The sequence below is a fragment of the Chelonia mydas genome, chromosome 9 (assembly GCF_015237465.2).
Source record: "Chelonia mydas isolate rCheMyd1 chromosome 9, rCheMyd1.pri.v2, whole genome shotgun sequence".
In the NCBI taxonomy this organism is placed as follows: Eukaryota; Metazoa; Chordata; order Testudines; family Cheloniidae; genus Chelonia; species Chelonia mydas.
This window is the reverse complement of record NC_057855.1, coordinates 82,351,275-82,364,897: the sequence shown is the minus strand read 5'-3', so window position 1 is coordinate 82,364,897 and position 13,623 is coordinate 82,351,275. Positions and strand designations below refer to the sequence as shown.

The window sequence follows — 13,623 nt, the reverse complement described above, 5'->3', positions numbered from 1 at the left end:
GATCAGAACAACCTGAAATTCTGAGATTTTATAGTTAATAAATCCTGTTTTGTACAAAAGTTCTTTTGCTGACCCAGGGCCACTCAAAATAGGAATGAATCTGGGCTTGTGACAAACCTATTTTTTGTCAGAATGTTGAAGGTCAGGAGAGACGATTAGATCATCTTGACTGGCCTCCTGTCTATCGCAGGCTATTATATTTCACCCTGTGACCTCTGAATTTATAGATTCATAGATTCTAAAGCAGGAAGGGACCACTGTGTCACTTCATCAGACCTCCTGTATATCACAGGCCTTGGAACTTCCCCAATATAATTCTGAGAGCAGATCTTTTAGGAAAACATCCCGTCATGATTTTAAAATGGCCAGTGATGGAGACTCTACTTTGATCCTTGGTAAATTGTTCAAATAATTAATTACTCTCACTATTAAAAATTTACACCTTATTTCCAGTCTGAATTTGTCTAGTTCAACTTCCAGCCGTTGGACTGAATTAAACCTTTTTCTGCTAGATTGAAGAGCCTATTATTAAATATTTGTTGCCCAAGTAGGTGCTTATAGACTGAAATCAAGTCACCCTTTAGCCGTACGTTTGTTAAACTAAATAGGCTGAGCTCCTTAAGTCTATCACTATAAGGCCGGTTTTTCTAACCTTTTATTTGTTCTTGTGGCTCTTCTTTAAACCCTTTCCAATTTATCAACATGCTTCTTGAATTGTGGGCACCAGGACTGGACACGGGATTCCAGCAGCAGTCACACCACTGCCAAATACAGAGGTAAAATAACCTCTCTACTCCTACTCGAGATTCCCATTTATGCATCCTAGGATTGCACTAGCTCTTTTGGCCACAGCATCACACTGGGAGCTCAGGTTCAGCTGATTATCCACCATGACCCCCAAGTGTTTTTTCAGAGTCACTGCTTCCCAGGATAGAGTCCCCCATCCTGTAAGAATGGCTGACATTCCTTGTTCCTAGATGTATATTGAGTTAGATCAAAGCATTTCAGTCCTCAGGAGACTAAACTGTGGCACACCCCCACGGGGAGAGGCTGAGGTATTCCCAATGTCTGAGGCACCTGCAATGGCAGGGAACTGATTAGGTGAGACACACCCTGATGATACTAATGGCAATTCATGCTCTATGCTGCAGAGCTAGGCAACCGCCCCCACCCCCCACCCCGACACACAAGGTCCTGCCAATCTGATCTGGGGGAAAATTCCTTCCTGAACTCAAATCTGGGGATGAGTTTGACCCTGAGTATATAAGCAAGACACACCAGCCAGACGTCAGAGGGAAGGTCTACACAATCTCTTACGTAGATCTAACTTATGTGACTCATGCATGAGAAAAAGACACCCCCTTGAGTGATGCAAGTTACAGTGACCTAAGCGCTGTCCACACCAGTGCTATGTCCTGTCTCCAGCTATGTGCAATCTCTGATGCTTCAGAGGAATGCAAAACAAAAACAAAAAACCAATCCAGAATGCATCTGGCCAAGTGTGCATTAGAAATAAACTTCCTTCCTGACCCCTGCAGATTATACTAGTTTTGATTATACTCATTGTCTTAATACAGAGCTGCAAGTGTAATGAGCATGTCAAAGGCAATCCTGTTCTCCCCCCACCCTTGAAGAAGGGGTGAATCTGGCAATGAATCTGAGTTTGTGCCATCTGGATCTGATTCACTGGAACCAGGTGTATTTTGTGTGTTTGGGGATTTTATTGGGAACATTTTGCACAACTCTGTGTACAATTTAACTGTTATATCAGGATGAAAATTGTTTTTCCTTAACAGACATGCACAGTTCCCCCTGGCATTAATGGAACACACAAAGATATAAACGTTGGTGTAGAAAGAGAATTAGATACGTATATAGTTTAGTGCTTTGAAATGTAGCACTAAACTAAAGGTGTTGGGTCCAATCTTCAGCTGATGTAAATCAGCCTAGCTCCATTGACATCAACGGAACTATATCACCTTAAAACAACGGAGGAGGTGAATCACTAAGAATAAAAAATTCTGTATTACAAGAGAACTTTTTGAAGCCCGCATAGAATCACAGCACTTTCTTTTCATGATCATTCACACGTACTTGTGTTTAACCTCAGCATTTTCCCATTATACTGAAGACCCTTTCAGTAACGCTTGAGTTTATCTTTAGTTCTGTGCTACCTTCTGCCATTCTGGTATATCTCTGAACAAGACAACCAGTCTTTCTAGAGCAGTGAGAAAAGACTACATACAGTTCATTTTCCCATGTATGGTCCATATTTTGCCACTCACATCAGGATAAAACAGAAAAGTAGCATTTAATTTAACTCTGTCAGAAAATATCTATCTATCTATTTATCTATCTATGTATCTATCTATCTATCTAATCTGCCAGCAACATATTTCTAGTTAGTATTCAAGGGATTTGTGGAATGGTATTGTTTCTGAATTGTAAGTGGGACATCCTTCAAAGTTATCTGTGATGATCTGGAGTATTTCTTCATTGTTTGCTTTGGATTATTTACTCATTGTAAAAAAAAAAAAGCTCCACACTACGGCCTTTTATAGATTCATAGATACTAAGGTCAGAAGGGACCATTATGATCATCTAGTCCGACCTCCTGCACAACGCAGGCCACAGAATCTCACCCACCCACTCCTGCGAAAAACCTCTCACCTCTGTCTGAGCTATTGAAGTCCTCAAATCATAGTTTAAAAACTTCAAGGAGCAGAGAATCCTCCAGCAAGTGACCCGTGCCCCATGCTACACAGGAAGGCGAAAAACCTCCAGGGCCTCTTCCAATCTTCCCTGGAGGAAAATTCCTTCCTGACCCCAAATATGGCGATCAGCTAAACCCTGAGCATATGGGCAAGATTCACCAGCCAGATACTACAGAAAATTCTTTCCTGGGTAACTCAGATCCCACCCCATCTAACATGGTTAAATCACAGTAATCCCTCAATTCTTTTATACAACATGAAACATGTTCCAGTAGATTTCAGAACAGAAATTAGGCATTGCAATGGAGAGATAGGTCAATAGATGTTCAAATCAAAGAACAGGCAAAAATCTATAGTGTGTCTAGTATTACATACACTCAGCAGCCCATTGATCAGCTATGTTATTTGTAAATGAAGATGAGAGAAAAAATTGTACAGTACAATAGGTAACATTCATGGACTCTGATCTTGCAAACATTTCTGCATGTACTTAATTTTAAGCACATGGACAGTCCCATTGACTTCAGTAGGACTGCCCACGTGATTAACATTAAGCACATGTGTAACCCATGGCCTGTTACAGGACCCACTCTGTCCAAGGCACAGAGGAAATGAGTTATTGCACCCCACAACTACAGTGCTTTATTTCAAGCTGTAGCAACTCATGCTCCTAGCTCTGGAAGTCTCCAGTTCAATCACCAGCCTGTTTGTATGGCCATGGCATGCCAATGCATGGCAGCTGTCACACACGTGTAAGTGTTGAAGTCAATGGGACTGCTCACCTGCTTAAAGCTAAGCACATGCATCAGTGTTTGCAGTGTTGGGGTCTGTCTTTGAAAAGTGATTCCATGTGTTAAAAGCAAGAAAACAATAGCTTAGGTCAGCGTTTCCCAAACTGTGTTCCGCGGAACACTGGTATTCCGCATGATGTGAACAGGTGCTCCGTGAAAGAATCGTAATTTTAAAAAAGGGTCTTGCACTTGATTTTTGTACTATTTTATACGCACTTTCCAGTTAGAAATTGTTAGTTCAAGTTATTTTAAATTTGTATTTTTGCTGTGTTTTATAAAATAAAATATATTTGAGCATAAATAACGCAATTTTTTATTTGAAAACCAAACGACTACAAAATAATATTGTAAGTGTTCCGTAAATATATACCAGGTGTTCCGTGGCCAAAAAAGTTTGGGAAACGCTGGCTTAGGTTTATATATTGGAATTTAATTAAAAAAGACACTCAATTGTTACACAAAGTATCTATCTATAAATCGTTTTGGGTTTGCCCGCATCCTTAGTTTGGGAAGTGAAGATGAATCCTATCTGAAACTGAAGGGGGGGATTTAAGTAAGGCAGAATGTGATTACTCAGATTGGAAATTGACCAGGAGACCAGAACTGACACAGCTACTCTTACAAAAAAGGACCAGAGAATCTTTCATTAGGATCTTCATTTTGTGTTTCCTGGGTCATACAGCACCTCCAACAGCACAGTACCCCCATGCCACCTCCCCTAACTGTTCTGGGACGCTGGCTCAGAACTGATTCAGAGAAATGTGCTCTCTACAGAATCAACAACTTCCTGGGATTTTTCATAGTGATCTCATAGTTAATAACCAGGCCTTATCTAGCTGAGTCTGTGACGTGTCCAGACCCTCTGGAGCTTCTGATCAACTGGGTATCTCTTACCAAGCCATTAGCTAATATAAACATTCCTTGCCCGAATATTTGACTGACCTGCTTTTCACCACTTGGCTTCCTGTAACTCAGAAGCAGCTCCACGGCCCCAACCACCTCCTTCCGTATTGCATACAACAGAGCATCTCCCACGTAAATACTGTGGCTCAGCAGTAACTCCATGATCTCCAGGTTTTCATTCTCTATGGCTATTAAAAGGGCACTGCGTCCGAGAGGATCCATACAGTTAATGTTGATGTTGTAGTAGATTTCAGCCTCTTGTAAGGCATGTTTCACACTGGCATAGTCCCCCTTCTCCACAGCAATGAGATAGGCCTTCTCTTCCTGCGAGAGCTCTGCCTCTGCTCGCACGATCTGCAATGGGATCCGGTCTCTGTACGGTGAATAGTTTACCTTTTTGTAGTATAGCTGGGCCATTGTTCATAGTGACTGTGCAACCTGTTTGGAAGAAAGAAGAAGGACACTTAGAGACTGAAATTACAGCAAGTGCTAGCTTCCATTCAAGTGAGACAAATTGCTGAAGGTCAATCATAGTGAAAGTTTCTGATCCCTGCATCAGGGCTTATTTTCAATGAGTTTAATACTCCCCAACACTCATCAAATGAGGGGCTACATTGAAAAGGTTGCAGTGTCGTATTCCTCAGGACAATGCACAAAGTGACACTGGTTGTACTTTAAATGCCAGGCAATGACATTCTTCATCTGTTTACCAGCACCAGCTGTTGTTAGTGGATTATCCATCAAATGTGTGAATAAGTGGATTTCTCACCTCTGCTATGTTTCCACTCAGTGTTTTTCCTCTCTCTTTATAATCATTGGGCCATGTCCTCAGCCAGTATAAATCACCATAGCTCCATTGAAGTCAATGGACCTGTGCTGATTTATATCATCCAAAACTGGCCTGTTATACTTAATGAATTTTCCTTTTATTATGCGCTCTCTCGCCTGCTCTCTTTTTTTTTCTCCCTTGGAAGAAGGGCTTAATTTCCCCCCTGTGTTTATACTCTGACCTGGTCATGGTTTTATTTTAAAACCTTAGCACATTTTTTTAATTTAACTTTCTCCCATTTATAAATAGATCCTGAAAATGGGCTCACATTCACAGCATCACTCCAGCTCCCTAGAGTCAGCAGGGCTGCCTGCAGCCTAGGAAAAAACTTCCTTTGAACAAATGTAGCAAGTTGAACTTCAGCTCCATCCCATCACGACTTACTAGCCCAGCAGGCTACCAAACAAACAGGCCAGGTAGCGCATGGGATGGAAAAGCACCACGCTGAGGATACAAGGGCCTCCAGACATTGTTTAATGTTGTAGTCTGCAGGCTTGGGCCAATGAGGACCACAAAGTCAGTATCATAGCAATACATAAGTTAAAAACACCTCTTAGATCTGTTTGCCCAGTGCAGGATTGTTCCATGCAGCAAATTTAACAGGGTGTTGTCTCATTCACTCTTACGCCAGGTGGCAAGGTAAGATTGTTATGGGGAGAAAACAGATGGAGAAGGAGGGCTTTGTGATTCACACGCAGGCCTGGGAGTCAGGAGATATGGGTTCTATTTTTAGCTTTGCCACAGATTCCCCATACAAGAGCCGACATCTTTTCACACTTGTGTTTTCAGTGATGTGATCAACCCAAGTTTTTTATGCTGACGTGTGGGTATGTCTAACAGGAAGATTCCTGTCCTTCAGGAAATATACATATCTTGAATTCAGAACACATTTGTTAAAATGTTTTAAATAATGAAATGAAATTTTAAAAAGGATGCTGTCGAGATTTACAAGCCAAAAAAATTGACCAGCTTTCCACCTGTCAGGTTTGACCTTTGGTAACCCAACCAAGTATTCACTTCTTCTATCCAAAATAGAGAGTTTATTATTTTCTTACTGCTAGACTACCAATAAATCAACCCGTGTAACATGTTGTCCTGCACATGCACCTGTTTTGTTTAGTGTTATTGTGATGCCTTGTTTATATGTGCAGTAAAACTATTAGTGAGGGTGGGGAAAATATGTTCATTTCATCCACCTGTTGTGCAATGAGTGCAGATACTTTTTATTGTAATCTGCATAAATATCTATATCTGAAGTGTGTGTTCACAGCATCTCGCTACTTAGTGTGAAATTTAAATTTCACTGAATCGGCTGAGGGGCTAACCAGTCATACCTGATGTGGCAGTTTCCCATTGTACGGAATATTGCACTACAGGGATATCTCTGCTGTCTACGATGTGGCTTCAGAAATGCTTGCCATAGGGCAGCTGTGTTTGGAAGATTAAGGATTGAGTGAGATTCTCTTTTAACTCAAGTGTTTAGGGACTTGTGTTTTCTGAAACAGGAAGATCCCAGTTCTATCCCAGCTGTCACCATGAAATTGTGGGTGAATGCTGGCATGCAGCAAAGTGACATCTGTGAATGTCTTGGGAGGCCACATATTTGTTAGAATGGGTTAGGCATGTCAGAAAATGCTCTGTGAGAGCCCCTGCTTCTGATGAATATGGGAGTATTTCTCAATTTACAAGAATTACAGCTCCATGCACATCGTTTAAACCATTAGAAGCACATATGCTTTAGACACAATCTGAGATATGGTTCAAGCCTTGCACACAACCCATCTTAAGTACTTTGGCTTAGTTTCTTGATGCTAAACATAGTGACTTCTGTTATTTTGTTGTACATATTGTCTTTGGCATTTGCGTGCTTAAGTGACGTAACTTAAACAGACAGCTCAATGTGCTAGGATGGTAGCCAGTGAGTAAGGCAGCCAAGCCATTCCCAGACTGATCATTTTCTGTCCCCCCCACCTCCACCCCCCGATGTAGTCTAAAAGTCACAGCCCTTGCTGACATGGTTATGCCAGTTACATTTGTTAAGTGTAGACTGGGTCTGAGTGACTTAGGAACTCAGCATCTATTGACATTCAATAAGTCTTAGGCTCTTAGGTGGTCAAGTAACTTAAAAATGGGGCTATACGGCTCCTATGTCACTTAGGCCTGGTCTACCTTACCCCAGATCTGAAAGGCATCACCCTGGCCAGAAAGATGGGGGCTACAACACAGGGACATCAGGAGGTTACAGGGAGTTAAGGGGCTAGTTCCGTGGGTGTCAACAGGAGATGGAAAGAGCCTGAAAGCAAGGAAGGATTGAAGTGATCCTTGGGAAAGTGAGAGTGATGCAGAGGACCACATGAGAAGGGAAACATCATTCTCTTGTGAAGATTGATGCTTCAGCATGCCTGAGATCTTTTGGTGAGAAATTCAAGTCCAGCTGGACATCTTTTTCTCCTATTTCTATTCAATTTCATAGAATTTTTTTGCAAATAGTGGGCCAAATTCTGCAATGATTTTCGATCATTGCCACCCTGTGGAAGTCAGTGGAGTGGCAGTGGGTGTAAGTCACTCCAGAATTTAATCCATTGTCTTTCCAATAGCTCTTTGTAAAGGAAAAAACCCACAATTGATATTAACTTCTAAAACAGATAGATCCTGGCCCCCGATTATAGCCTAAGGCTCTGATCCATCAAAGCATTTGTTTCATTTCAAGCCCGCGAGAAGCCCCATGAAATCAGAGTAGAAAAAATTCATCAACTGAATTACTTGTTCTGAATTATTCATTCAGCTCTGTTACATACACTGTCACTTGTACAGCTGCTCCCCCCTCAAACACACTGGTGCCTGGGCCGGAAAGGGTAGAGTACAATGTCCAAGCTAATATAGTTCTCATTGGGTTACGCTGCAGATTGAGCAAGCCGTTTGTTAACTCTTGTTTGTCTGCTCAGATTTAGATCCAGAATGGATGAGGCGGGGTTGGGAGGTGGAAGTTCTAATCTCATTCTATCTTTCCTGTAAAATCGGGACATAAAGCCAGCCGTTAGCAAAATGATCACATATACTCAGACAGCTAACAAATTACCGCAAGTGCTACTGTATAATGTGTCACTCACTTCATACTTCACGAGCCTGCTGTGAGCAACATCATGCGCATAAAGAAGTAACGATTGCTGATCAAAGAAGTAACGATTGCTGATCAACAGATTTGCATTGACCGCTGCTGCTTATTTATTCTAGAGAGAAAACTTGCCCCCTTATAAGCATGTAGGGAAATGAGAAAAAAAAATTGGTGAAATCAAACTCAGAAAAGATCTGTGTAATTCCCAGGGACATCAAAGGGAAGCAGCAGCAAAGTATTTGAAATGTAGCAAAACCAGAAATATGGCTACTATTACACAGTGACTTTAATATATTGAAATCTGCACAGAAAGCTTGAAAAATACAAATTTTTCATTTTACTTCCTTTCACAGAGCAAAGTCTCCTACTAGCCAAGTTAATATCTGGGACTAGGGAAAGGTGTTCTGAATGGTACATGTGCTAGATTTCAAAAGCGTCAATGACTATATAAACACCATGTATGTGCTGGTGATATGCACACAATAAAATACAGAGCATTATGAAAAACAAGAGAACCGGCTAATAAATTGCATATCACGTGGTCCATACTTTATCATTTATCTTTGACTATATTGCCTGCCTCAAGCTCATTTATTCCCCCTTCATCAGATCTACTTGTAATATTCCAAACCTTCAAACAGCTTCAAAAAGCCACCATTTTTCTTTAAGCTCCCTGTTAAAGAAATGGGAGTTTTATCCCTTTAAATGCAGCCATTTAAAACCTTTATAAATGACCTGAAATAGCTTTTCTGTACCCACAGCGTGAAGGTCTGAACTCTCGGCATCTTCCAGGGTATTTCCCATTGGATAGATTGGCATTGCCACTTTGCAAAGGGATAAAGTTCCCTTTCTAGTGCTGCAGAGTCCGGAGACATCAGAGCTCAAATATGTCAGCTCTCCAGGACTGAATACTGCCCATCCTTGACTTTGAGCCAGTGTAGTTTTGGAAGGGACAGTCCACAAACAGGGAGGAAGAAAGAAGCTGAAATAAAAAATGGCTCTCGTTTGAAGCTATTGAGAGAGTTCATCCATTTCATGGCATATGCAAAACGCAGAGAAGAACTCTCTCCCCAGCCCATTCCAAACCATACAAACATAACAACACTAACTTAGGATGCACCAGATGAGGAGGATATGGCTCTGTCTCCAAGAGGTGCAAAAATTATAAAATAATTAAACTCCTTTCAATGTAACAACGTTTTTTTTCCGTAACACTTCTTCCTCTGGAGCAGGGGTGGCCAACCTGTGGCTCCGGAGCCACATGCAGCTCTTCAGAGGTTAATATGCGGCTCCTTGATAGGCGCCGACACTGGGGCTGGAGCTACAGGCGCCAACTTTCCAGTGTGCTACAGGGTGCTCACTGCTCAACCCCTGGCTCTGCCCCACTCCTTCCCCCAAGGACCGCGCCCCTTCCCCTGAGTCTGCTGCACCCTTACTCTTCCTCCCCCCACCCAGCCTCCTTCACACCTGATCGCGGTGGGCGGGAGGCACAGGGATGGAGGGTTAGGTGCTGATCGGCGATGCTGCTGGTGGGTGGGAGACACTGGGGGCTGGGGACCTGACGGGGGGGAGCTGACAGGGAGCTGTCGACATGTTACTGTGGCTCTTTGGCAATGCACATTGGTAAATTCTGGCTCCTTCTCAGGCTCAGGTTGGCCACCCCTGCTCTGGAGGGATGCACATTGGATAAGCTTCATAGAAGAAGTGGATTTGAGGAGGCACTAGGGGTGGCATGGAAGATGGCACAAAGATAAGATTGAGAGAAGGAAACAAAAGAAATGGTCAGGTGGGAAGCTTCAGTGACATGAAGGAAGCATTGGGGATGTAGGAAGAAATGAAATCAGGGAAATCTTATTATTAATAACTATATTTCTCCATAGATAGATATGATCAATGATGGGGACACACGGCTGCCAATCATGAATGCTGCTTTCTGCCACTGTGCAAATTTCATGATATTTCACCAGATTTTCACAAGATAATTTCTCAGGAATTTTTGGCATTTGTTTGCTTCTGCCTATCACAACAGGATATAATCCAGGGTGTGACATTCTAAGACTCTCATCCCTTGAGACTTCTGGTGAAGTCTTAAAACGCAATGGATCGATGTTAGTTTGTTTCCTTCTAATAAAATAGGACAATCTAGATAACTGGTTTATTTTTTATCACTTGTTTTGCCTGATGATTGACAGATAGACAGGTGACATAAATCACCAGGGCCTAACTATGTAATGAAAGCAGAATGTATATGTACATATATATAGTTTAGATTCAGGAGCTCATTGCTGACAACTGTGTGGACATCTGCCTAAGTGATGAAAACAAGAATCAAATACTCAAGAGCCATCTTTCCTGCTTGATGGGGCTCAGTGTGAACAGCCGAACGAAATCATAGATTGGTGTAGTCAATCAAATATTGTATCTGCCACTGTGCAAATAGCACATTAGGTGTTCCCTTTTAGTGTAAGTGCATTCTGGAAGAGGTTGACAAAATTGTGTGTGTGTAGCATTAAATGTTGTCAACACATCTTATGTCGCTTTGTCCTATGCTTGTATGACAATTTTTCCTCCTTGGTATCTCAATGAGGACATCATCTGCACTTTTCATTCTCTACCTGGGGCTTGAGCTCTTTGAGAAACTGGTAGGTTGAATTAGCTCTTTAGTCATCCTTAGAGTCTGTGCATTTAATAATATTGATCAATTTTAAAAGGTTATAAACCTGTGTTCTGACATAATCCAGAAGGGCTATTTAAGTAAATATTATTACATTTATTTAATGGACCAATTGAGTCTGTGATTGGATCCTTCTAAGTGCCTTAGTTCTTATTCACTAACTATGCTGGAAAAAGCATGTAGCCTCAGGACTTTTGGAAAATAATACTTATTTTTTATCTTCAACAAAATATTTTTTCCCTTTTGCAAAAGAGGCAATACGTACTCAATACAACATTTTTTCCATGGAGTTCAGTGGGAATAGAATCAGGCCCTAAATCCCCTGCAAACTCATGAAGTCCCTATATCACAGCCACCACCTCTCTGGTCAGAAGCAGAACATTCCCTGACAATTTTTTAAAAACAGAAAAAGCCCAAATAAGCATATTCCCTCAGGAGTTTCGGAAAATAATATTTATTTTATAACCTTCTGAAAAATATTAAGCAAAATATTTTGTTTCCTATGTCAAAGGGACACTACCCTCTCAGGCAGTTTAAACCCAACACTTAGGTTTCGTAAAAATATATTCCACTGTAGTGACTGCATCCCAAAGATTGTAACATTTTATTGGTACTAGGCCATGACAACTAGAAAGTGAACTGACTATTAACAAAATTAAAACGGACTAATCTAATTGCATTGTCCAAACTGAGTGAAATGCTGAACACAAACAGACTACATGGTGAAAAGCAAGTCCCCGATTCTGCAAGCTCCACCCAAGTTGATCCAGCTATAGGCTAAATTAGCTTTTAAAAATTCTTTCAGATTTAATCACCTAAGGTGGTGTTCAGAATATATGAGGTCATTGTGGTGTTGTATATGATTTTCTAACTTTACAGAGACTATTTAAAAAATATGTGATACAGGCAAGAAAAATTAATAAGCACCCAACTCAGCTATTGCTAGATAACTCCAAAGCTGTAATACAAATTGACAAAAGCCAGAATTTTTTTTCATTGAAGGTGACTCAAAATGTCACAAGTGAAGACTGAAATTTGAATTTTAACTCTGAATTTCCTATCTTTGGTAACATAATTTTGAAGTTATTTATGTGTGACTTGGAAAGCTCAAATCATTGATATAATTCTTTCTCCTTGTATAATCAATTGGATGAGTCACAACGAACTGCAAAAAATTAACACCCCCTTTTTTGACATAACGCAATTGGTGCTTTTGGAGATCTTGCTAGAGGTTTTCTTCTCCCTCTGACCATAAAACTCAGCTGATGACTTGGGACTCATGCCCCAAATAGCTGGCAGATCTGCACAGGCAGACCCCTGTACTGGTGCTGAGCCCCCTTATCTTCAATGGGGCTCTTTGCAGATGCAAGGGCCTGACTGAGTGGATCTCACTGCAGGATCAGGGCTTAAGAGTCCCAGAGCCTAGATGTCAGCTGAGATTTATATTTACAGTAGAAGAGGTCCTTTTTTTAAAGAGGTGGCATTTTAATCTTGTAAAATGCACTGAATGTATAACTCACCATTGAGGCAAAGTGAATTTTATATGTGTGTGTGACAGGGTCCAGACTGAAGAGGGAGTCTGAACCCCAAAGAATAAGCAACTGAATCAACTTATTGTATACAATATTATCTTATAAAAGTGTACCGAGTACAATGCCTAAAAAGTGGTGTCACACTGGTCATGAATATCATTCCCTGATGTATAGTATGGATGGATGGTGTGTAAAGATTTATGTATGTGTGCTGGAAATATGGTCCTAAAATGTGTATTGGGGGCTGACTTGATAAACAAGTTTGTCCTAGTCTAAGGAATGTTGTTTTGCCTGTTTGCCTGTCTCTCCAATGTAAATTGAGCAAGGTGATGCCAGAGACAATGGAAGTTACATTTCAATATGAGTCAACAGGGTGGTGGGAAGTCAATAGGAAGAGACAAACAGCACAGGAGAAGAACTTTATGTGGGGATAGACACTTCAGAAGAACACACTTCCAAGGTTTGCTGTACCATACAAAGAAGGGGAGAGAACCCCTTTGGTATCCATTGCTTCCAGGACAAAAGAGGCCAGTGCTCTGGAAATCTGTGAAAGGTGGATCCTTCAGCAGGGGGGGTTGAAGACTCTGAGAACTTACTGTAGGTGAGGAATTGCCAAGACCACATTTATAATCTGTTAAATTTAGACACTAGAAAGCATATTTTTACTTTTGTTTTGTTTGTGACCATATCTTCCTTTTTTTCTCTTGTTCGGTATCATTTACACCTATGTTCTTTATTAATAAACTTATCCTTAGTTTTACTATAAATCATTTTGTGTATTAAGTTAGAGTGTGTCCTCAGTAAGTCAACAGGCTGGTGTGTACACTGTCTCTTTGGAGGCAGCAGACTCAATAATTTCTGTGAGTGTCCCAGGAGAGGGACTGGACCCTGCAGAAAGACGCCTCTGGGGAACTGGGGTTCACTGGATGTTACCTGAAAACTTGCAAAGCAAGATTCAGATGGGCAGAGTCTCAGGAAGTTTGCTGGTGAGGCAGACATCTGTGGTATGACAGGAAGCTGACACACAGTTTACGCTCCAGCAGAGCTCACTCTTGCCAAAGCAGA

At 41.2% G+C, this 13,623-nt stretch overlaps 1 protein-coding gene across 1 annotated transcript in view; it reads right to left on the bottom strand.

Moving 5' to 3' along the window:
- The window catches only part of TRPC5 (transient receptor potential cation channel subfamily C member 5), a 133,843-nt gene that overhangs the window by 89,233 nt on the left and 30,987 nt on the right, over positions 1 to 13,623 (bottom strand). The window contains exon 2 of the mRNA XM_037908824.2: positions 4,448 to 4,846. Coding sequence (XP_037764752.1) covers positions 4,448 to 4,825 — 378 coding nt within the window. The 5' untranslated portion in view covers positions 4,826 to 4,846. The remainder of the gene's footprint in view (positions 1 to 4,447; positions 4,847 to 13,623) is intronic.